Source organism: Leucoraja erinacea, chromosome 13, assembly GCF_028641065.1.
Source record: "Leucoraja erinacea ecotype New England chromosome 13, Leri_hhj_1, whole genome shotgun sequence".
NCBI lineage: Eukaryota > Metazoa > Chordata > Chondrichthyes > Rajiformes > Rajidae > Leucoraja > Leucoraja erinaceus.
Genome location: NC_073389.1, coordinates 30,762,107 through 30,788,106, shown reverse-complemented (window position 1 = coordinate 30,788,106; position 26,000 = coordinate 30,762,107). Strand labels below are relative to the sequence as shown.

The 26,000-nt window shown below is 44.5% G+C and overlaps 1 protein-coding gene across 2 annotated transcripts in view; it reads right to left on the bottom strand.

Annotated features, from left to right (window-relative positions):
- Positions 1-26,000, bottom strand: part of dgkh (diacylglycerol kinase, eta) — a 303,149-nt gene that overhangs the window by 85,874 nt on the left and 191,275 nt on the right. For both annotated transcript variants that reach the window (XM_055644779.1, XM_055644780.1), the window contains exons 6-11: positions 23,436-23,568; positions 13,947-14,053; positions 9,918-10,043; positions 9,230-9,332; positions 4,669-4,831; positions 2,536-2,644 (exon numbers count right to left, since the gene is read on the bottom strand). In XM_055644779.1, coding sequence (XP_055500754.1) covers positions 2,536-2,644; positions 4,669-4,831; positions 9,230-9,332; positions 9,918-10,043; positions 13,947-14,053; positions 23,436-23,568 — 741 coding nt within the window. The remainder of the gene's footprint in view (positions 1-2,535; positions 2,645-4,668; positions 4,832-9,229; positions 9,333-9,917; positions 10,044-13,946; positions 14,054-23,435; positions 23,569-26,000) is intronic.

Here is a 26,000-nt window from a genome sequence, read left to right as displayed (position 1 = left end):
TATTAACAATTTAGATGAGGGAATTAAATACGACATCTCCAGGTTTGTGGATGACACAAAGCTGGGTGGCAGTGTGAGCTGTGATGAGGATGCTATGAGACTGCAGGGTGACTTGGATAGGTTGGGTGAGTGGGCAGATGCATGGCAGAAGCAGTATAATGTGAATAATTGCGAGGTTATCCACTTTGGTGACAAGAACAGGAAGGCAGATTATTATCTGAATGGTGTCAATTAGGAAAAGAGGAGGTGCAACGAGGCCTGGGTGTGCTTGTACATTAGTCACTGAAAGTAAGCATGTGAAGAAAGCTAATGGCATGTTGGCCTTCATTACAAGAGGATTTAAGTATAGGAGCAAGGAGGTTCTACTGCAGTTGTACAGGGCCCTGGTGAGACCACACCTGGAATATTGTGTGCAATTTTTGTCTCCTAATATTGTGTGCAGGGAGTAGGTTTTGTTCCCGGTCCGAGACTTATGATAAAAGAAGGACGACTGGGCTTTTTTTCTGGAAATTAGAGAGGAAAGGGTGCAGTAGTAGGTTTGACAGGTTAGGTGATAATTCCCGATTTTGGCGAGGGCTGACCTATATGATTTTTTCTTTTATTTTTTACAATTTTTTAGAATGGATCGACTGGGCTTTTTCTTTTTTTGCCATGTGGAAGCTTGTATTGCGTTTGAAAGCAAGGTATTGGCGTTTTTAAGCTTCTTCAGGAAACGGGTTCACTTTAGAAAATATAAGAACATTCTTAAAGGATTTGACAGGTGGGGCAGACCAAGAAAAGGTTGCAGGGTTAAAAAAATGTTCCCGGTGTTGAGGGAATCCAGAACCAGGGGTCACAGGTTAAGAATAAGGGGTAGGCCATTTAGGAATCTGAGGAATTTGTCTCCCACAGAAGGCAGTGAGTGTTTTCAAGAGAGTTAGATTTAGCTCTTAGGGCTAAAGGAATCAAGGGATATGGGGGAAAAAAAGAGGAATGGGGTACTGATTTTAGATGAATGAATGAATGAATGAATGGCCTACTCCTGCACCTATTTTTTTATGTTTCTAGTCCATTTAAAATCATAATAAAAATCTAGAATCCAGAAATAAATAATGATAGAATAAATTACAGCACAAAATCTGTAAAGAATAAAGATGCAAATGGCATATTATGGTTACGATCTCCTAAAATATGTTACTTAGTAAACTTATATCACCAAGTTGGAGTGAAACTTAGATTTGTAGGTTAGCTGTTGGTAAATTTGAGCAAAATAGCTGCTAAAGCACACAATTCAACAAAAATGTTAAGAGTGATAACTAGAAATCACAGATCAGCAAGTTCAATTGCTAGTGGAGGTGATCAATTGAGAGGTCTGCTGACTGAATACTTGCACATAGACATTGCTACATCATGAACGGGAAGTCACATGTAGCCATTCTTCTGGAGGCTTTGCATGATATTGTTAACAGGAGAACAAGGAACAGGAGAAATGCAATTAACAAATAGTTTTTACATGGTCACATTAGGGAATAACGGCTGAAGATGGAGTCTTCAGATCCTAATAGAAATGTATATAACGTTGCTTTTAATTTTTATAATAATTTAATGATGTGCAAATGATTCATGCAACAATATTTCCCAGCTTGACAATGAGATAATCAGGACCGATGGACTGCAACAGGATGTGGTGAAGTAACTGAAAGAATGGTTAGACTTTTCGAATACAGTTGATGAAAGGATGAGTCAGTGGATTATGGAAGAGACAGCTATCTTCTCTCCACACTGTTCTAACAACATTTCCTCCAGGGAATGATTGGCAATAGATGGGAAAATTGAACAAGTGTCTCGATGAAATATGAAAAAGATTACAATGGAAGATTATTGAAGCAAAGAAGAGGTAATTAAATGCTTTTCTGCCCATGGAAGCAATAGCTGAAGTGATGAGATGGGATAACTTGGAAATAATTATTTTCTGAAAACTGAAATTTTGCTAATGGAGGATTAATTTCATTCCATAGCATAGTGTCTCTGGAACTTCTCTGCACCATAGATTGCATTTGTAAAGATAGTGTAAAACAATAAGCAAATTCCAATCAGTTCATAATATATTGAAGTTAGAGCATAACACTGAAAGAAAGCAGATGCAAAGAAATGCAGATGCTAGTATATTTTTTAAAAAGGGCTGGAGTAACCCAGCGAGTCCGGCAGCATATCTGGAGATCATGAACAGGCGACCTTTCAGGTCAGGACCCTTTCGCTGACTGAATGTGGTGAGAAAGTTGGGGGGGGGGGGGGGGGGGGGGGGAGTGATTTGCAGATGGTTGAACAAAGCCCAGAGATGAAAAGTATGAGATAAGGTGAAGCCAGAGGAAGTGGAAGAGGAAGGAGTAAGGGAGAAATGGATGCAATTTCAGGTGGGGCACAGGGAAGAGAGGGGAAGAAAACAGGAAATAAAGTGTTGACTGGGAAGAATTTATACACATGAAATAATCAATTTAACATCAAAAAAAATTTTTAAAGCTTAAATAATGTCTGCTATCATTCCCTCCATCTCACCTGTTTGTGCAGGTTTAACTTATCAATCTCAGATAGCACCCATCCAACACTTCCATCTCCTCCACAAACTAAAATACGGAAAGTATCAAATTTTTGAAACAATCGTAATCTGTAAAAGAAAAAAATAAGTAAAGATTACAAAAGAAGGAACTACTATCCTATAGAATGATAGAGCTCTGTCTGAAAGGCTCATTCCCACATAAATGACAGAAATCCTTCAGGGCCTCATCACATGTAGCCCCACAAACCACAAAAGGTTAATGGATGCATACAAAAAACAAAAACAGAATGCAAGTTGCACTGGTCAGTGATTGAAAATAACATGTATCTTTATGTAGAGAAGGAATTTCACCTTTCAAAGCAAACATGCCATTTAAACGCAGTCAGTAAAATTAGGATACTGCAAAATTGAGTTTACACAGGGAAACAGATAACTCATACTGGTGTAAGTGTCTTGACCACAACATAATATTCTAATAAAAATCAGTAACTGTCATATGGACAGATAATAATAATAATAATAATAATAATAATAATAATAATACTAATAATAATACATTTTATTTATGGGCGCCTTTCAAGAGTCTCAAGGACACCTTACAAAAATTTAGCAAGTAGAGGAAAAACATGTAAGGGGAATGAAATAAATAGTAGAGACATGACTAGTATACAAATTAAAGACAGAATTCAATTCAAAACACAATATGAGGCAATTCATGCACAGATGAAAAGGGAGGGGGACGTGGGGCTAAGGATAGGCAAAGGTGAAGAGATGGGTTTTGAGGCGGGACTGGAAGATGGTGAGGGACACGGAATTGCGGATCAGTTGGGGGAGGGAGTTCCAGAGCCTGGGAGCTGCCCTGGAGAAGGCTCTGTCCCCAAAACTGCGGAGGTTGGACGTGGATGGAGAGGAGACCGGCCGATGTGGATCTGAGGGACCGTGAGGGTTGGTAGGGGGAGAGGAGGTCAGTGAGATATGGGGGGGCCAGATGGTGGAGGGCTTTGTAGGCGAGGACCAGGATTTTGTAGGTGATCCAGTGGGAGATGGGAAGCCAGTGAAGTTGTTTGAGGACTGGAGCGATGTGATGCCAGGATTTGGTGTGGGTGATGAGTCGGGCGGCTGCGTTCTGGACCAGTTAGTGTCGGTTGATGTAGGTGGAGCTGATGCCAAGGAGAAGTGAGTTGCAATAGTCCAGTCGGGAGGAGATGAAGGCATGGATGAGTCTTTCAGCAGCGGGAGGTGTGAGAGAGGGTCTGAGTTTGGCGATGTTGCGGAGGTGAAAGAAGGAGGTTTTAATGACATGGCGGATGTGAGACTCAAGGGAGAGGGTGGAATCAAAGATCACGCCAAGGTTGCGGGCCTGGGGAGATGGGGAGACAGTGGTGCCGTCGATGGTGAGAGTGGGGTTATTGATTTTGCTGAGTGTGGATTTGGAGCCTATGAGAGAGGAATTCTGTCTTATCGCTGTTGAGTTTGAGGAAGTTATGTTGCATCCAGGTTTTTTATAGCTGACAAACAGGAGTTGATATGGGAGAGGGGGGGGGGGGGGGGAAGGGGGGGGGGGGGGGGGGGGGGGGGGGATGTGGGGGTGAGGGAGATGTGGAAGTCCAGGTTGAAGTGGCAGAGTATCTGACCAAGGGGGAGGATGTAGATGATGAAGAGGAGGGGGCCGAGTACGGAGCCTTGGGGAACGCCTTGAGTGACTGTGGCTGTAGTAGAGGTCTGGTTATGGAGAGAGATGAAGTGGGATCTGTTGGAAAGGTAGGAACGGAGCCAGCAGAGTGCCGAGCCTTCAATGCCGAGGTCTTTGAGTCTGGTGAGCAGGATGTTATGGTTCACTGTATCGAAGGCTGCGCTCAGGTCGAGGAGGATGAGGATGTTGAGGGAACCAGTGTCAGCAGAGGTGAGGAGGTCGTTGAGGACTTTGAGGAGAGCAGTTTCTGTGCTATGGAGGGGGCGAAAGCCAGATTGCATTAATGGTAGGTTACACAAAAAAGCTGGAGAAACTCAGCGGGTGCAGCAGCATCTATGGAGCGAAAGAAATAGGCAACGTTTCGGGCCGAAACCCTTCCTCAGACTGGTAATTGCATTAATGGTAAGTCAGTTGAAAATATTTTCAGATTCAGCCTTACCCAAGATGAGGTCCTCCATTCATGAGATCAAACACCTGAGCTGGATTTAACAACTGCTTGAATCTTCGTAGGAACTTGACTCCCTGATTGTCCCCACTCTTAGAGTTGACAAAGACTAAAAGTGGACTGGCGCAAGAAGGCGGGCAGCTGGCTTTCCAAAACCCTGCATCAAAAACAGTCCATGCGTCAACCTTAGTCTGTCCTACACCATCCAATAGGGTTGGCTTAATACCTTGAAACATGAGCATGTGCAATACTTCATTCACAAGTGGGAGGAGTCACGACAAGGAGACACAGCAGCAAAAATAAGGGGGCAGTCATATAAAACTGAAGTACACAAAATTTGACTCTCTTAGATTGTAATGAATTTCTGAAATTCTCTTCCCTCTAGGGTAATGGAGGTCAAATCATTAGATATCAAGAGATGGATGGGAGCGGGGATTTCCACGGGCGCAAGGAACAAATTACCTAAGGTTTGCGTTGAGTGAACTGAGTGTTCTTAACGTCCTCGTCGTACACCGGCGTTTTGTGAGAGTGGTTGGATCCCAGCTTCAGCTCAACCAACGTCAGTCACATTACCCGGACAGGCGACGGGGATCAAGAGTTGATGTGAGGCATCGGCGATGCTCTGGAATCCTAGTCGGCCGCCGCTGAGCAGCGGGTTCGAGGAGGCAGCGCTCGACCCGGGGAGTAGAGGTGTCAGTTCTTCCAACGGCGAGCGGAGAGGCACCAGCTACCGCGGCCCGCTCACCTGTCGGATGCTGACTCCTCGATCCCGGGATCCAACCACTCTCACAAAACGCTGGTGTTTGACGAGGACGGTAAGGACACTCAGTTCACTCAACGCAAACTTTAGGTCATTTGTTTCTTGCGCCAGCGGAAATCTCCAGCACGGTCGAAACGAGGGGGTTCTGAAGTTGCATTCTCTAGATTTAAATCATTTTCTCTACTCTCCTAGAAGCAACGAGCCAAGGCTTTACCAGTGGTTGTCTGTCTGAAAACGGAAAACTCTCTCCCTCACCTCTCAGTCTCTCCCTGTCTCCCACTCGCATCTACCCCCTCTCTCTCGCTGTTACACCCCGCTCTCCCCCGCTACCAGGCACCCCGTTTGCTTTTTTATTCTCAAATTACCTTTGCCAAATCCCATGATTCCTTGTGTTTTTCGGAATACCGAACTGGCTTATTGACAGAGAAGTCAGTAGGGGAGTGAAATGGGGAACTAAAGTTGCAGGCAGCAGGAAACTCAAGGACACTCTAATGGATTGAAACAGGTACTCTGGAAAACAATTACCCAATCAGTGTTTGGTCTCTCCAGTGTAGAGGAGGCCGCATTGTAAACACCAATTGCAGTATTCAAGATTGGAAGAAGTGCAAGTGAATGGTTGCCTTATCTGGAAAGAGTGTTTGGGTCTCAGGATGATGGGAAGAAAAGAGGTGCAAGGACAGATGTTGCACTTCCTGAGGTAGCGGTAAAATAACGTAAGATAGGGAGTGCTGTCAAGATGATTGAGCAGACCAGGGTGTCACAAAGTTCCTCTGAAATGCTGAAAAAATAATATGTGTCTGTGATGGAATCGTTAGAATTGGTGAGAGTTATAAACGATGATCTGTTGAATGTTGAGGCAGGATGAGCAAAACTGAGGGTTGGTCTCATAGTGAGATACAGCACAAAAGTTCATTGTGTCTGCTCCCAACCTTCAAGTACCCATTGTCACACTATTTTTTACACTAATCTGTTTTATTCTTTCCACATTCCCATGAAGCTTCCACCCCCAACTCACCTACACACTTGGGCCAATTATAGCCAATTAATTTACCAATCTGACACATTGTGCTGGAGTAACTCAGTGGATCAATCTGAAGAAGAGTCACAACTTGATACATCACCTATCCATATTCTCCAGAGCTGCTGCCTGACCAGCTGAGTTACACCAGCACTTGTTTGGTAAACCAGCATCTGCAGCTCCTTGTGTCACCATCTATCCTGCCAACCTGCACATTTTTGGGAGGTGGGAGAAAATCTACACAGTGACAGGGAACACGAGCAAACTCCTCGAGGATCGTACTAAGGCTAGATCGAACCTGGATTGCTGGAGCTGTGAGGCAGTGGTTCTACTCACTGTACTACTTTACTGTTCTAAAGGAAACGTGGAGAAATTTCTCCTAGTATTTTGGACAATGTTGATCCCATAATAAACATCAACATAAAAAAACATCTGCTCATTCATCTAACTGCTTCTCGTGGAAACTTGCCAACCTCATTTCAGTATATTACAATCATTAAAACACTTCAGAAGTATTTAATTATTTGCAAAACATTGCCCTGAGGATGCAATGGGCTCTATGCAAATGGAAATCTTCAATCATTGGTGTGTCCTCTAATTTTATATCTTATGGATAATACTGGTGAGATTTTATATGGAATCCCCCATGAACAGGGACAAGAGCCAACAATCGCTGGCTTTCTATCAGTCACTATCAGCAGCTCAGAGCTTTCCATATAAAGGCTGAGCAAACAGTGCCTTTGAGCAGAATTAATCCAGGGCACTGTACTTCAAAGATTAGAATGATGCCTCAGCAGGCAGGCAATGAATCCTGCAACAGGCACTGTCATTATCCATTTAACCTAAAAAGATTTACTATGTGCAGCTAATTATTAGTATAATTGTAATTGAAAATGACACAACACTACTATGACAAATATGAGGATCATGGACAGAAATTGGCATTTCCAGAAACATATTATTCTACTGTTTGTATTTATAAAACATTTCAGTGGCAGAGATCTTTCACAAGAAAATTTGAGCAGAGTGGGAGTAAATAGTAAAAAAAATGGCTAATTGCCATAAGTATTGATAATGTAACAATGAAATTCCTACTTGCTGCAGCTTAACAGGCCCATTAAAGCAACAACACACAAATAATGAATTCATACAAGAATCAATTAAACAATAAATTAATATTAGGTAATCAGTAATATTAGGTAACCAGACTATAATATTGCAAATCTGAAGTCCATAGTGCAACCAAAACAAAGTCCATAGTAGCTGGTTACAAAAAAAAGACAGAAAGTGCTGGAGTAACTCAGCAGGTCAGTCAGCAGCTCTGAAGAACATTGATTGGTGACGTTTCGGGTTAGGACCCTACTTCAGACTGATTATGGTGGGGGATGGGGTGAAGAAAACTGGAAGAGAGGAGGGGCAGGATATAACAATGTTTGGATTACTGATTAGCGAGCGGTGAGCTGTGTGTTCAGAGGGTGAGATTGGAGTGGGCAAAGGAAGTGGAGAAGTCAAGACGGTTGATGTCTCACTAGTAATGTGAAATATAAGGGTCTAAAGAGAGTAGAAGGCTGCAAGGGGAAGTCCACGAGGAGGAGGAATGTTGGAGATGGGCAAATGGGGTTGTCACCGGCAGGCGAAGACTCCTCACCAGGGAAAAGGGCCTTGGAACCTAGGCAATGGAAGAAGAGCTCAATCTCATGGCAGGCTCAGAACTGGTTGAGGTGTGAGTGTAGGGGTACAAAGGTAAGGCCTCTGATGAGGATCCTGCATCCATTCTTTCCGCCCCTCCCTCTTTCTTCCCCCTGTGTCCACCTGGACTCGCCCTCAATTATTCCACTGACATTCCTTCCTTCCTCTCGCTTCACAATTTAAAACTCTTTAATCCTTTGTCTCACACCTTGTCTTTTCACCTCTGGGTTTTGTCTAATCCCCCTCGTCTAATCCCCCTCTAATCCACTTATTACTTGCCAGGCTTTGTCCTGCCACTCCTCTCTTCCACGTTTCGTTCCCCTCTCTCTCCCCCAGTACACTCATTCTGAAGAAGGATCCCAACCAGAAACGTCATGTTCTCCAAAGATGCTGCCTGACAGCTGTGGTTCTCCAAGCAATGTGTGTCTTTTATTTTCCATGGTAGATCGTAGTTGCTGAGGCCGAGGTTAGTGTTCAAGAGCCTGGTGGTTGTTGGGAATATTTAAGCAGGCAGAATAGGGTCATTAAAAATGTATATATCCCAGGGAGTGCAACTAAATTAGCCCGTGCATCAAAAGCGCCATCAATGTGGCCAAGGCTGCTCTCACAAACAATATCAGACAAAAAGAGACATCCCATAAAGCAGATATTAAGAAATTTATTTAAAGAGGTTACAGAGAAAGGAAAAGGCAAGGCTTTGGGAATTCTTAAAGCAAAGATGAGCATTTAAGAAACAAGGAATTAATTCTCTCAACAACATTTCTGTGATAAGATTGATTAGCACTAAATCTGATGTTTTTGATTCTTATTCTGAATATCAGAATAGAAACATTTACCCTATCAATCCTTGAATTGTCCCAAATAAATGTATGGCTTTGCTAAACTGAGCTCTAATCATCCTTCAGCACATATTCCTTATTTACCAGCATTCCCTCACTAACATTCAGTGAAATTCTGCTGGAAATCAACACTGAGATGCAACGCCAGAAGCTAGAATAGGAGAGCTCTTCTTAATGAGGCTTACACCACTTCACGGTTAAATGACATACAGAAATAAGGCAATAGATCTTGTCAGTGTAATTACTTACCATCAGAATCAATGCTATTCAATGCAGTGGGAGGAATGATGGACACTTTGCACTGGCCCAGAGGACATTTTCGAGGATACAGTTCTTTGCAGGCAGTGTGCACCTTGCAGAAACAGACAGTGTTTGATAGTTACACAAATTGACAAGAAAATGACAAGAGTGAAATAAACTTACATGTGGCAATAGATGACCTACAGCATATCTCAGAAATACTTCAACAAAATATCCCAAGCTTTGAAAAGGCTTGAACAGGAGCTGGTAATCTTAGAATAGAAAGGCCGAGTAATTTAAACACATTTCTGCTATCGTTCCACTTTACACACTTGAAAATATGACATAGAAGGAACTCCAGTTGCTGGTTTACATATATAAGTGACGTTTTGGGCTGGAACCCTTCTTCAGACATATTGTAGGTGGGGGGTGGGACCTAATGTGGATAAATGAGATTAGTGTTGATGGACAAAAAGGTCAGCATGGTCTGCTGAAGGGCCTGCTTGTGCGCTGTACAACTCTTCTCTGTCTATGATTTTGTGTGATGGGATGAGGCTTGACGATAGCAACAGCATGTTCCATGCTTTGTAAGTATAATGCTATTGTATAATACATTTTAGTTTATCTGAAAATTGTGTTTCACTCTTGAACCTCATCTACCACCGTAGCAGCAAAGAGAAGAAGGTAAACTGCTCACCATGGCTTTGCACCAGAGGCATCTCCAGTCCTGCAGGCGGAGTACGCTGCCACATGTCTTGTCACACACGGCACACTTGGCACTAACAGGCAGGTTACCTTCGAGCCACTGATGAGGCATGGCAATCTAATTGCATAAAATAAAGCACCAATTCATTGTATGTTTCTCCAAAAAACAAAGCATAAGGTATTAGCAGCATGTGAATAGATGTCTTACCGCATAATTTAAACCCCATCTTGGATATGTTTTATTTCCCTTGCTGTTTACATAACCCTTGTCACTAGCCCCATTTACCCAAAGAGCCTAATCCTTATTCACCTTTGCAAGCCCCAAATAAACTAGATCAAGGTTTAATGTTATATCTTTGGTAATTCACATATGATCTAAGGCATCACAACTCTTCCACCTTAATGCCAAAGCTTCCATGATCTTCTCAGTAAAAATGGATGAGAAGCATTCATTAAATATCTCCTCCATCTCTTGTGGTTCTACATAAAGACAGCCATGCTGATCTTTACAGGACTTATTCTTTAGTTCGCCACCTTTTACTCTTAATATATCTGAGGAATCTCTTGGGATTTTCCTTTACCTTACCAGCTTCATTTCATGTCTAATTTTGCTCTCCTGATTGCTTTTTTAAGTATACTTCTATACTAACACTCATGGAGAATTGCTTAATCCGACTGCCTAAAACTGACGTATGCCATCTTCTTTTTCCTGGCTAGAGTCTCAACATCTCTTTAGGGTTCCTAAACTTGCCACTCATAACCTTTCCTTAGAAGATTTCACCTCTGTACTCTTGCTATCTCATCTTTGAACGCCAGCTATCCCCTTACCGGCAAAGAATTCACCCAATCGACCTCCGCATTCTCACACCTAATGCCTTCATGATCAGCCTTGCCGCGGTTTAGTTTAGTTTAGTTTAGAGATACAGCACGGAGACAGGTCCTATGGCCCACCGGTCCGCACCGACCAGTGATCCCTACATGTTAACACCATCCTACACACACTAGGACAATTTTTTACATTTGCCAAGCCAGTTTACCTACATACCTGTATGTCTTTAGAGTGTGGGAGGAAACCGAAGATCTCAGAGAAGACCCACACAAGTCACGGGGAGAAGGTACAAACTCCATACAGACAGCACCCATTGTTGGGATCAAACCCGGGTCTGTTAAGGGCCTGTCCCACGAGCATGCGACCTGCATGCGGCAGCGAGCGTGACCAAACCAGAAGCGGGGGCCGCGCGTAGGTCGAGTGAGTGAAGTGAAGTTCGAGCGAAGTCCGCGGGAAGTTCGCACGTGACGTATGGCGTCAAGACATGCGTATGGCGTCGAGACGCTGCGCACGCCCGTCGAGGCGGGGCGTATGGCGTTGAGGCGGCTGCGGGCCGGCAGGCCGTTGCCGCGCGGAATTTTTGAACACGGTCAGTTTTTCGGAGCCCAGCGCGATGTCGGGACCGGCTCCGCACAACTCCATACGGCTCCGGCGATTGAAGTGGGACCGGCCCCGCGAGGCCATACGGCTCAAGCGACCACATTAGATCGTGCTTGCCGCATGGAGTCGCATGCTCGTGGGAAAGACCCTTAAGGCAGCAACTCTACCACAGCGCCACCATGTCGCCCATAATTTGTAGGCCAGTCCAATCCTTCTCCATAACCACTTTAAAACTACTAAAATTATGGTCACTGAACCTAAAGATAGTCTCAACTGATATTTCAGCCACTTGCCCTATCTCATTCCAGAAGAGGACATCCAGAGTTGCAACCTTTCTAGTATGGTTCACTATATATTGATTACGGAAGCTTTCTTGAACATATTTAACAAATTCCACCCTGTCCAAGCCTTTACACTGTAGCTGTTAAGCTTCTAGCATTGAGATAAATACATTTCAAACCACCAGTCTTTCCTCTCTCTTTACTGTGCACTGTCTGTTCTCTTTGACTACAGTATTTCCCCACAACCTCTTCTCTGCCTGCTTTCTACCCTGCCAATTTAGTTCACACCATCCTGAATGGCAAATGCCAATCTCTCTCCCAGGATATTAGTCCTCCTCCTCCACCAATTCACCGTCCTTGTGCATATGACAATAAACGCAACTTGACTTGTCGGCAGTGTATGACATCCCTGTGGGGAGAACAGAATCAACACACAGGCTCAACAAATCTCTGGAATTCTCTGCCACAGAAGGTAGTTGAGGCCAGTTCATTGGCTATATTTAAGAGGGAGTTAGATGTGGCCCTTGTGGTTAAAGGTATCATGGGGTATGGAGAGAAGGCAGGTACAGGATACTGAGTTGGATGATCAGCCATGATCATATTTAATGGCGGTGCAGGCTCAAAGGGCCGAATGACCTTCTCCTGCACCTATTTTCTATGTTTCTACCCATTTGTTCACTAGCAGATGGCACATTGGTATAATTGATGGCGAAAGCAATGTTTATGACCTGCACCTCATTAAAATGTGACTGATAGATGCTAAGTTGTTGCAGCAACCAGTGCAGTCTACATCCATAAAATGGGTTAAAACTGGACTGAAGTAGAGCACTAGAAGGGCTGAATGCCTAAACATATACCAAATGTACACCAGGGATAATATTTTTGTTTACCTTGTCAATCATCAGAAATGGTGCTTGGCAAAATACTGCTTTTGCCGTATTAAAGGAAACCAGTGAAGCTCCACTCATTTATTAAAAGGATTTCCTAATATTGTGCTGATCAAACTCTTAAGAAACCACAAGCCAATTAGAAAATCAATAACTCTTCACTCGACTAAATCAATAGCCCGAGTTTATTGAATTAAATGACTCAATAAAGTTCTATATACTAAACAGATAAATTACACATTTAAACACATGCAATTAACCTAGCGCACTAGTGAGTAGTAGGGAACTATTAGTACATCAAATCTCCCCCCTCACACACAGCTAACACTGTGTTCCCAAATAAATCCCCATGGAATTTCCTCCTTTTATAATAAAAGAGGCTACTCTGTGAATCATTGAATCATACAGCATGTAAGCAGGCCTAACTTCACCACACTGTCCAGAGTAACCTCCGTATTAATCCCATCGCCCAGTACTTGGTCCATAACCCTCTATATCTTTACTTTGACTGGATAGTATGCAAACAAAAGCTTTTCAATGTACCTCGGTACACGTGACAATCATAAACAACGTAAATTAAATGAAACTAAACTATGTCTCAGTAATTCAAGTGTTCATCTATACGTTTCTTAAACGCTCTCAGTGACTGTATTCCATGTATTCACTACTCTATGTGCAAATAAGTTCTCCCTCATATGTCCAGTGAATAAGGTCAGTCCATTTCTACAGATCCACGTTCTTTACCTTGTTTGGATTCCCATTACACTAATCCTAATTGGTCACCCAATCTTATTGCAATCCGCTTCTTAAAGAGGTGCAACTGAGGTATGGAATAAACTAACCAGAAATTCCTTGCACGGAGACACTGCACAAACTGGGGTTTGATGACAGAATATTTGATTGAAGCCTTCACAATGAGTAGAGAATGAGACAGATCAAACCCGGCCATTCAAAACTAAAAGATTGTCCTCACACAAGCAGACAAAATTTAGAAGCCTTTTGGCAAATATAACTAATTAATTCTAAATCAACATTTAATTATAAATCTGAGACATTTGTTAATCACAGATAATAAAAGACAGTGAGAAAGGCACATTTATTGATTTTAGTGACAGCTCAACCGTGATATCAAGGGTGAACAGAACAGGCTTTCAGGAACCCAGGAACAGGAGCGATGTATATTTAAAGTTCCTTACAAATCATCTCTGATTTCAGTGAATGGTGGAACAGGTGATTAAATCCTGCACTTATATCATGTTCCTATTTGCTTGTATTGATTGAAGAATAAATATTCTTCAGTGCTTCTCCCTGGGGACATGCCCAGAGGGATCACTGAATCTCTGTCATAGCTTATATTTTTATCTATTAGCAGAAGTGTCAAATGACATTGGAAGTGGGCCACTTGTGAAGATGTACATACTTACCCCATCCTCATCCTCAATGATATCTTTCCCTATTGAAGCCAGCGTTGTCCACTTGCAATTGTTGATTGCTCTCACAGCACACCTCTTGTGGGCCTTGAACTTACAAACTGTAAACGAGACAGAGGTACATGTCTGAGCACAAAATTCATCATGTCTTAAATTCCCATATCTGAATTAGATTTTGGTTGATGTCAATTGACCCACTAGATGGGGCACTTGTTGTTTTGACAAAGAATTCGAACTTGTACCAACAAAGCTGAATATCTTTGTACCTATTTGGAATTAAACTGCTTTGTGCAACCCTGTGGCCGAACATGTCTAGTGTTATGATAGTACCCGAGCATGAAAACTTAGCGGTAACACAACATCAAGAAAATGTGCAGCTACTCCCACTGGGAGTGAGCACCAACACACAATGAATGAACATAAAATAACAGAGCATCTACCACTCTAATGTGGTGGGATAAGTGCTGGAGAACAATGACAATGAGTAGTAACTGCTGTTCACTTGTTCACAACATCTTTCATTTCTTTACTTGCAGAATTTCCAGGCTGCACACCCCTGCTGTTAGCTTTTACTTATTTACTAATGGAAATAGCCTTTCTGCATTTTTCTGGGTAAAGTTAGTCTTACAATACAATACAATACAATACAATACAATACAATACAATACAATTTATTTGTCACTTGAACCTCATAGAGGCTCAAATGAAATGTTGTTTCTGCAGTCATATACACAAGAAAAAAAAGACCCAAGACACAACACAATTTACACAGACATCCATCACAGCGCATCTCCTACTCGCTGTGATGGAAGGCAAAAAAACTTATCTCTCCCCTGCACTCCCCATGTCAGAGTCAAAGCCCCCGGCGGGCGATGGCAATTGTCCCGCGGCCATTAACGCTGCGTCGGGTGATGCAAGGCCGCACTCCGGGTCTTGTTGTTGGAGCCCCCGGCGGGCGCTAGCAAAGTCCCGCAGCCATTCCAAGCCGCGCCGGGCGATGTAAGGCCCTGCTCCAGGTACTCCTCGACCCCGCGACTCGGGCGGGAGAAGTCGCCGTTGCGGAAGCCCCGAAAATCGATCTCCCAGCAGGGACCCGCGGGCTCCTGATATTACTGTCCACCGGACCTGCGGTTGGAGCCTCCGAATCTCTGAGGGTCGGGTCGCAGCAGCGCGCCACCACCGCTCCACCCACTCCGAATTCGGTTAGCTCCGTGATGGTGAGTAGGTCCTCCGCTCCGTGACTGGAGCCCCAGGTCGTTCCTGCTGGAGGCCGCTCCACGTTGCAGCCCCAATGACAACGGAGACCCGACAGGGAAAAGGTCGGGTTCTCCGTGCAGGGAAAAGATTTTAAAAGTTTCCCCCCGACCCCCCCCCCAACACACACACACACACACACACACACACACACACACACATACCCCCCAAAAAAATAAAAACTACATTAAATCGGGACAAAGAATAACAAAAAGACAGACGGACTGCAGAGGCCGCTGCGACGCGAGTTGGCGCCGCCCACCAGAGGACGTGAAGCATCTTTCACCACTAGCTGACCAAAGCTAGTGCTGAATCTTCGCGACATCTGCAAATTGACCAAAGAGATCAAGAGGTCCTTGCCTAGCCAGGCCCTCCAAGAGTAAGCACAGCCCTGAGATTCCTTATCATTGGATATGCCAGGAGTGCTACAGACACCAAGAGCTCCCGTTCCCAGTTTATGGCTCAAAAAATATCAAACATGTGGCTGAATCTCAGGTGTTTACAATTAACAATACCGAGCTTATGGCTTCACAACAAGGGCTAATTTCCCTCCTGTGAATGCATGCTTGTATCACCATTTATGGCCAGACGGTGGAAGATCATTGAACTTGAGCAGATAGGATGTGTCTATACACTTCAGAATTCATTATGTTACTACCATCAGCAGTTGTATCATCAATGAAGATAAGTGAGCCAGTTCCTTCAGCAGCCACGCATGCCCAGGCCAGGTGGTATGCTTTGGATCTTGGGCAGTTCCTTCTCTCCGCCATACTTTGCTCTTGCCATCACTCTGATGTAAGTTAATCTTCATCTCATCTGTCCCCAAGACCTTTCTCCAGAACTGTGGTTGTTCTTTTAAGTACTTCTTGGCAAACTGTAACCTGGCCATCCTATTTTTGTGGCTAACCAATGGTTTGGATCTTGCAGTGTAGCCTCTGTATTTCTGTTCATGAAATCTTCTGCAGACAGTGGTCATTGACAAATCTACACCCGACTCCTGAAGAGTGTTTCTGATCTGTCGGACAGGTGTGTTATCAGCTGTGGAGGTCTTCCTGGGCCTGCCAGTTCCTTTGCAATTAGTAAGCTCACCAATGCTCTCTTTCTTCTTCATGATGTTGCAAACAATTGATTTTGGTAAGCCTGAGATTTGGCTGATGTCTCTATCAGTTTATTCTTGTTTCTCAGTCTCATAATGGCTTATTTGACTTTCATTGGCACAACTTTGGTCCTCGTGTTGATAAACAGCAATAAAAGTTTCCAAAGGTGATGGAAAGACTGGAGGAAAGACTAGGTGCTGAGAGCTCTCTTATCCCTGCATTAAGGAGGCATTTAAACACCTGAGCAATTACAAATGCCTGTGAAGCCATGTGGCCCAAACATGATGGTGCCCTGAAATGGGAGGACTATGTATAAACACAGCTGTAATTTCTACATGGTGAAACCAAAATGTATAAAAATGGCCTTTAATGAAATCTGACAATGTGCACTTTAACCACCTATGATTTTTTTCTATTACAAATCTCAAATTGTGGAGTACAGAGGCAAATAAATAATGATGGGTCTTTATTTGGCACTGTATTCCAGCATCAGGGAATATCTATATATGACTCCAATCTCAGATCCACATTATTGACTTAACTGTCCTCTGGCAAGACCTGGCAGGCTGCAGATATGTCAATTTGCTCAATATCAAAATAACAATGGGAATGCACTAATTGTCATTGTTATGGCTACTCCGACCCCAATATCTGGAATTCCATCTGCCTCTCTCTCTTTTACGTTTAACCTCTGCCTGACTCAGAATCACACACTAGGTATCAATGCTCTGTGATGCTGCTTGGGACTTGTTACAAAGAACAACAATGATTGATAAATGCAGGTAGTTTAGCTGTTAACAACTCGACTGAGGATTTCCACTATTTATTTGATCACTTTTAAGAAGCCAGAGATACACGGCTGTGAAGCTCGGCAGACATTTGATCACTGATCAAATAAATTATTAAGAAAGAACTGCAGATGTTGGAAATATCAAAGGTAGACAGGAATGCTGGAGAAACTCAGTGGGTGAAGCAGCATCCATGGAGCGAAGGAATAGGTGACATTTCGGGTCTAATCTTAACCCCAAGTCTGAAGAAGGGTCTCGACCTGAAACGTCACCTATTCCTTTCCTCCATAGATGCAGCCTCACCCGCTGAGTTTCTCCAGCATTTTTGTCTACCTCATGGGCCTGTCCTACTTAGGCCATTTTACAGGCGACTGCCGGAGACCGGAGTCACCTGAAAAACCGGCAAATGGAACGGCGACTGTCAGAGTGGAACACACACACATTGCTTCCTTCACCAGCCCGTTGTGCAGGTGGGGGACAGGGCAAGCGGGGGGAGAGCTCTCTGAGTGAAATTCACAAGGTGCAAAGCCAAGGTGATATCGCGATGAACAGACCTGAAGGTTGGCAATGTTATTAAGATGACTAAAGCACAGCGTACGGTAAGTTTCTACTGCTTAAGTTTTTTTTCCCAATGAGCCAATGAAATTCATCGGTCAGCACCGGCTACAACCTACGAGAACCTTTCGACCTCCTGGCGACCCACCTATGGCACGGGAATTCTCGCTACTCCCCATGGCAGCTTCATTCCAGTCACCGCTAATTTTTCAACATGTTGAAAAATTTGCGTCGACCATAATGAGGACGCGACTAGTTCCCGATATGCGGCAACTCTTCACACGACCATGAAGGCAACTCCCCGACAACCGCCTGCGAACATGTGGCGACTGCATAGTCTCCTGCAGTCGCTTAAAAGGTCGCCTAAGTGGGACAGGCCCATAAAGGGGCTGTCCCACTGTGGCGACGTAATCTGCGAGTTTAGAAGAGTTCGCCCTCGACTCAAACTCGCAGCATGGTCGACACATGGTCCTAGGAGGTCACTGGAACTCTCCCTCATGCTCGAGGGAAGTTCCCGCATACTCACAGCCTCAGCTAGGTCGCGGAAAAAATTTCTGCATGTTGAAGGACATCTAAAGGACTTATTGTACACTGTGCAGCCATCTTTTACCTTCCTCTTCATCTCGGGTGCGAATTTCAGACAGGGCTCTCCCTCTTTCCCTGGCTGTGTGTGTGTGCGTGCGTGCGTGCGTGTGTTTTCATCTCGCGGTTTCATCGGTGACGGTCGATCCAGCTCGAGGTTTTCCAGGCGAGTGCCCTTGAGCTTGAAGGTCGAAGACACTCTTCTGAACTCGAGGATTAGGACGCCGCAGTGGGTCAGCCCCTTAACTCTCTCTTGAAAGCATCCAGATAATTGGCCTCCACTGCCTTCTGAGGCAGAGAATTCCACAGATTCACAACTCTCTGGGTGAAAAGGTTTTTCCTCATCTCCGTTCTAAATGGCCTACCCCTTATTCTTAAACTGTGGCCCCTGGTTCTGGACTCCCCCAACATCGGACACATGTTTCCTGCCTCTAGCATGTCCAATCCTTTAATAATATTATGTTTCAATAAGAATCCCGCACATCCTTCTAAATTCCAGTGTATAGAACCCAATCTCAGCATATGACAGTCCCGCCATCCTGGGAATTAACCACGTGAATCTACGCTGCACTCCCTCAATAGCAAGAACGTTCTTCCTCAAATTTGGAGACCAAAACTGCACACAATACTCCAGGTGTGGTCTCACTAGGGCCCTGTACAAATGCAGAAGGGCCTCTTTGCTCCTATACTCAACTCCTCCTCTTAAGGCCAACATGCCATTAGCTTTCTTCACTGCCTGATGTACCTGCATGCTGTGTCATCTGCAAATTTGCTAATGTTATTGATGAACAAGGACACCCAGATCTCGTTGTTGTTCCCCTTTTTCGAACTTGGCGCCATTCAGATAATAATCTGCCTTCCTGTTCTTGCCACCAAATTGGATAACCTCACATTTGTCCACATTAAACTGCATCTGCCATGCATCTGCCCACTCACCCAATCTGTCCGTCATCCTGCATCCTCATAGCATCCTCCTCACAGTTCACACTGCCACACATCTTTGTGTCATCTGCAAATTTGCTAATGTTACTTTTAATCTAATGTTACTTCTAATATTAGGTGCATTATATCCTTGTGTATTCAAAGGGATAAATGTGCCGATGTCAGAGGAGCAGTAACTCATTAGCACACTAACTGCATTCTCAAGATTAAAAACTCTCAGCTAACACTGTGAATTCTCACCTGATTTCTAATGCAAATTTTGTCATATCTGTCAACCTAAACTATGCAGGAATTAGATGTTCTGTCATTAATTATCTCCATCAAATCTTCTTTCCACTCTATTTAATAAAATGGCAAACTCCCTGTCACAGTGAGTCCTATTGCTGTGTTGAAAGTTGACTGATGGTGTCACACATGTCTTCCAATAATAATGTCGCTAGTGATTTGGTCAGTTAGTATTTGGACCCAGGTTTTAAAAATAAATTGAATTATTTAATTAGATTTTTTTTTAAACTTTAAACCTTTCGCTCCTGATGTGATGCAATGAATTCTGACAGACTAATCCGATCAAACTGCTGCCCACAGAACATATATCACCTTAAAGAGGTAACTAAAATCAAACAAAATGAAAAGGTTGCAATTGCTGCAGAAGGCACTGCCTTATTTGGTGACTAAATTTACACGTTATAAAACTCTTACTAATTGGAGAATTCAAAGACAGCTCAAAAACGGTTGCCTTCCTACAAGAGAGCTGGAGTCTCGTACCCAAGACAGGACAGACTGGTACACTTTGAGTGAAAGGGTCTGTATTAACATTGAAGGAAGCCGACAGGACTGAATCACCAGAGCCAGTATACGCATGAAAACCTCAGAAACTGCACCCGCCACAGTGTCTTTCCCGTGCCCCCACTGTCCTCAAGTGTGCCCCTCCCACAGGCAGGTCTTGCCAGCCACACTCAGACTGCATGCAGAACTGACATAATTGGACTAGATGGTAGATAAAAATGCTGGAGCAACTCAGCGGGTGCTCCCCCCCTGACTCCATCCAAGGACCTAAGCAGTCTTTCCAGGTGCGGCAGAGGTTCACCTGCACCACCTCCAACCTCATCTATTGTATCCGCTGCTCTAGGTATAGCTGCTCTATACCGGTGAGACCAAGCGGAGGCTCGGCGATCACTTCGCCCAACACCTTCGCTCAGTTTGCAATAACCAACCTGATCTCCCGGTGGTTTCAACTCCCCCTCCCATTCTGAATCCGACCTTTCTGTCCTGGGCCTCCTCCATGGCCAAAGTGAGTCCAACCGTAAATTGGAGGAGCAGCACCTCATATTTTGGTTGGGTAGTTTATATCCCAGCGGTATGAACATTGACTTCTCCAATTTCAGGTAGTCCTTGCTTTCTCCCCCTCCTTCCCCTCCCCTTCCCTGCTCTCCCACGGTCTCCGCCTCTTCCTTTCTTCTTCCCGCCCCCACCACCCCCACATCTGTCTGAAGAAGGGTCTCAACCCGAAACGTCACCTATTCCTTCGCTCCATAGATGCTGCCTCACCCGCTGAGTTTCGCCAGCATTTTTGTCTACCTTCGATTTTCCAGCATCTGCAGTTCATAGAAACATAGAAAATAGAAAATAGGTGTAGGAGTAGGCCATTCGGCCCTTCGAGCCTGCACCGCCATTTAATATGATCATGGCTGATCATCCAACTCAGTATCCTGTACCTGCCTTCTCTCCATACCCCCTGATCCCTTTAGCCACAAGGGCCACATCTAACCCCCTCTTAAATATAGCCAATGAACTGGCCTCAACTACCTTCTGTGGCAGAGAATTCCAGAGATTCACCACTCTCTGTGTGAAAAATGTTTTCCTCATCTCGGTCCTAAAAGATTTCCCCCTTATCCTTAAACTGTGACCCCTTGTTCTAGACTTCCCCAACATCGGGAACAATCTTCCTGCATCTAGCCTGTCCAACCCCTTAAGAATTTTGTAAGTTTCTATAAGATCCCCCCTCAATCTTCTAAATTCTAGCAAGTACAAACCGAGTCTATCCAGTCTTTCTTCATATGAAAGTCCTGACATCCCAGGAATCAGTCTGGTGAACCTTCTCTGCACTCCCTCTATGGCAAGAATGTCCTTCCTCAGATTAGGAGACCAAAACTATACGCAATACTCCAGGTGTGGTCTCACCAAGACCCTGTACAACTGCAGTAGAACCTCCCTGCTCCTATACTCAAATCATTTTGCTATGAATGCTAACATACCATTCGCCTTCTTCATTGCCTGCTGCACCTGCATGCCTACTTTTAATGACTGGTGTACCATGACACCTAATCTTGTTGCATCTCCCCCTTTCCTAATCGGCCACCATTCAGATAATAGTCTACTTTCCTGGCTTTGCCACCAAAGTGGATAACATTACATTTATCCACATTGACTGCATCTGCCATGCATTTGCCCACTCACCCAGCCTATCCAAGTCACCTTGCAGCCTCCTAGCATCCTCCACACAGCTAACACTGCCCCCCAGCTTTGTGTCATCCGCAAATTTGGAGATGTTGCATTCAATTCCCTCGTCCAAATCATTAATATATTTTCCTTCTTAAACACTAAAAAAGTGTTAATCTGCAGGAATGAATATTATATTCTTTAATCCAGAAATAAATACGTGAGAAATAGAAATAAATAAGACAACAGTAGAGATGACAATTCACACACAAGTCACTGCAGGCTGTGGATGTGCAGCCATAATAACTGGAAGTTAGATGACGCCAGGAATTAGACAGGCTCACTTGCAACAAATTGTTTTCTCGGTCTTGACAAAAATCATTATAACTCAATTACGTTGACAGTGCCTGTGTCCTTTTGGTCCTGTCAAGGAATGACTCAAACATCTTGACACAAAGATATTCTACTGCAGCATCAATCTAAAGCATTGTGACTCTGGGTCTCATAGAAGCATACTATGTTACTTCACGGGCTATTTGTGGACAGTTTGATTTTATATTGCCATGGATTCCAATAAATCTTATATACTAAGGCAATATAGTTTCTAAATTCTAAATTATAAAATGATGTTGAATTAATGCATAAAAACTATTAGCTTGATATCAGGAATGCCGCTATTTTTAATAAACAGTTGATCAGATTAATGCTCGAATCTTTGGAGTAAATAAAAACTAGTCAATCATAGAACTCAGCACAGAACAGCACATAAAAGGGCCCTACTGCCCATCACATCCATACTCACCTTTTTACTTGTCTACACTAATTCCATTTGCCCCCAGTAAGGCTGTATCCTTCTTCTATGCCTTGTCTATTCAAGTGCCTGTCTGAATGTATTTGAAACATGGTGATTGTATCCGATTCATCCAGCTCCTCAAGCCCTCTCTGTGTAAAATAAAACTCTTCCTCCAGTCCCCCTTTAAAACTACTGTCCTCTCACCTTAAACCTATGTCCCCTTGTTTTTGATACCCTTACCATGGGGAAACGATATGTGGGCAAAATGAGGTTAAATATACTAGGATGTATAGTGGTGTGGAGAAGTTTTGTATCGACCTGATTTCCAAATGGCCACCTTCTGTGCTGCGAATTCTATACAGTATACAGTAAACCATTAGTTTTTACTGACCTCTGTATAATGGATTTTGGTTATAGCGGACAGACCTACGGAATGCTGATGCCACCCCCAGCTGCTTCCTCGGCTGAGCCTGTTATTGCCACCCCCCCGCCGTGCCTACCATCCCGGCCCCCAGCCGCAAACTCCACCCCCAGCCCCCACAGCTTCCTCGGCTGCGCCTGCCGCCACCACTAGTATTGACATAATGAAACCTTTGGGGTTTGTAGCATAGGGCAGGTAAGGCTTTGCGTTAATGCTTCAGCTGAAAAAAGGCACCTCGGTCAATGCTTTTCTGAGTGATTCTTGCTCAGTCTAAATTTTATTGTTGGATCTCTACACATGAGATGCCATCTATTACACTCGGTTATAGTGGACCATTGACAATAACCATTCCCCCTGCTGTCGTCCATTCTAAAGAGGGTTTACTGTATTAAAGATATTAATGTTCTAAACATTAATCCAAAACATGGCAACAGCTCATTAACAGCCCATCAGTATTTAATTGAGATGACTGAGTTAAATGTTATAGAGTTGGCCATAGTTCTGGACCGGATTGATGGGTAGAGGACGCCCATATTGGATAACCCTGAGTTAAAGCAGTAAATAGTAACAAGCTGCTTCAGTGCATTTTATTGAAGCTCAGTTGATCTTTACCTTCACAGGAGAGTCCATGAGAGGTGACACCAGACAGGCTTTCTCGACAAACGTTGCAGAATGTAGGGCGAGCATGGGAGCAGGCATACCAGTTATGCATCCCTGAGAAATGTTCCACATTAAACTGTGCCGTCTAATGAAAGGGAAAAACAGGTCTGCTCATCAACAACAAAAAGCAAAAATCTCTCTCTATATACTTTAAAATCTCCATAAACTGGAATTGTACGATTCAGATTCCTAACGGTTTCCTAATAATTGATTCTCCATTAATGTTTCCTTTTAGATACTGGTTCAGAATAAACCACCATCTCAGTTGCTGGTGGAACAACAAAACCTGGTAAATTATCCAATTTTCTGCTGTGTTGCTGAGCTTCTCCTAACCAGATTGATGGGGTTACAGGAATTTCTGGATATGGATGTGAGTACATATTCACTGTTCACAAGTCATGGCTCTGATGCCCAAATTTTCAATGAACATTCCCATCAAATGGCCAAGATTGCAGAACCTATATGATGAAGTGTTTTGCTTCATCTCATGCAAATTAGCTGTCCATCCTAAGAATATACGAGCAAGTTGAAGATGAAGAGAGATGATTAAGAAATAAGATTCTTAAGCAAGAGAATAATAAACTCCTGCTTATTCATTTGTGTGAATTGCAAAAAAAGTGAGTAATTGTGCAAATTCCCACAAATATCTGACAGCAATTTTTACAGCTAGATACAGATTACTCAGTCATCCATCTATCTATCTATCTATCTATCTATCTATCTATCTATCTATCTATCTATCTATCTATCTATCTTACTAAAAGTCTGTTCTTGACCAGTTTTGGCCTCCTGTGCTGCGATTTCCGAGCGAACGCAGCCACCTACGGCCGTCATTTTTGGCCACCTTGCTCAGAGCCCCCCTCCGCCGTATGTGTGCAGAGGATATTTCCCGTCGATGAAAAATGACAGATATTAATGCTTTTACAAAATTCCCCCTTCTCTCTGCTGTTCCTGCTGGTGGGAGGGGGGGGGGACTATAAAACCAGGAAGTGGTGTGCCCCAATCAGTCTCTACAGCATGGAGGTCTGAACTCTGAATGACTGAACAAATGTCTACACAGTTGTGAGTAAGTACCCTTAATTTGGTTTGAAAATGAAAATATGGTTATGGTTAGTTTGAGGAAAAAAGCACTGCCTGCAAATGGTTGTTTGGGGGGTTTGGGTTGAGTAAAAAGGCATTATCTCTCTCTCTCTCCCTATCCCTCTCTCTTTCTCACTCTCTCCCTCTCTCTCTCTCTCCCTCCCTATCTCTCTCTCTCCTCTCTCTCCCTCTCTCTCCCTCCCTCTCTCTCTTTCTCTCCCTCACCCTCTCCCTCTCTCTCTCCTCTCTCTCTCCCTCCTCTCTCCCTCTCCTCTCTCCCCTCTCCTCTCCTCTCCCGAACTCTCTCTCCCACCCCTTCCCTCCCCCCCCCCTCCCTCCTCCCCTCCCCCTCTCCTCCCCCCCTCCTCTCCTCCTGCTCTCCCTCTCCTCTTCCCCCCCCCCAATCCTCTCTACCCCCCAATGCTCTCTCTCTCCTTTTTTCTCCCACTCCCCCCTCCTCCCCTCCATCTCCTCCCCCACCATCCCTCCCCTAAACCCTCCTCCCTCTCCCCTCCCACACCCCTACCCCCTCCCCCCCCCATCCCCTCCTCCCCCTCTCCTTGCTACCCACCTCTCCCTCACCCCCCTCCCCTCCCCCTCCTCTCTCCCCTCTCCACACTCTCTCCCCCCCCTCTCTCTCTCCCCCCCCTCTCCCCCTCTCTCCCCCCCCCCCTCTCCCTCTCCCTCCCCTCCTCCCTCTCCACTCCTCCCTCTCTCCCCCCCCCCCTCCATCCCCTCCCCCACCCCCCTCCCCCCTCTCCCCTAAACCCCCTCCCCTCCCCCTACCCTCCCCCCCCCTCCACCCTCCCTGCTCCCCACCTCACCCCCCTCTCAAGCACCCCCTCTCTCTCCCCCTCACTCTCACCCTCTCTCTCTCCCTCTGCCCCTTCTCTCTCTGCCCTAACTCTCACTCTCCACCCCCGCCCCCCCCCCCCCCCCCCCCCCCCAGATGTGACTGCAAGTTGGGGGCTATGCGTCAGTAGATAGGGTGGTAATGGGGTAAAAGGAGCAAATTAATAATATTAATATAATATCAAGGGGGGTAATTAGCGTGAGTGCGGGGGGGGGGGGAGTTAGTGTGTGTGACGCTGCATGCCGCCTCCCCCCCCCCCCCCCCCCCCCCAACCACATGTTGGGGGAACAGACCCAACGGGTCTGCACTTGGTCTAGTTTATTACTATAAATCATGATGCAAACAACTTTCATTCAACTAGATCCCGTAATGACCCTTATCAGACCTTTGCCCCATTAGATACAAAATGTAACACTGCAATGAAACAGAGAAAGCCATTTTGTAGCTCATTATTAGTCAGGTTATGGCCGATCTGTAACTAACTCTATCCATCTGTCCTTTATGTCCGTTAACGTGAGATTTATTCAGATATTCCAGTATTTCGACCCCAAGTTGGTTTTTAACACATTTTAAATATTGACTAA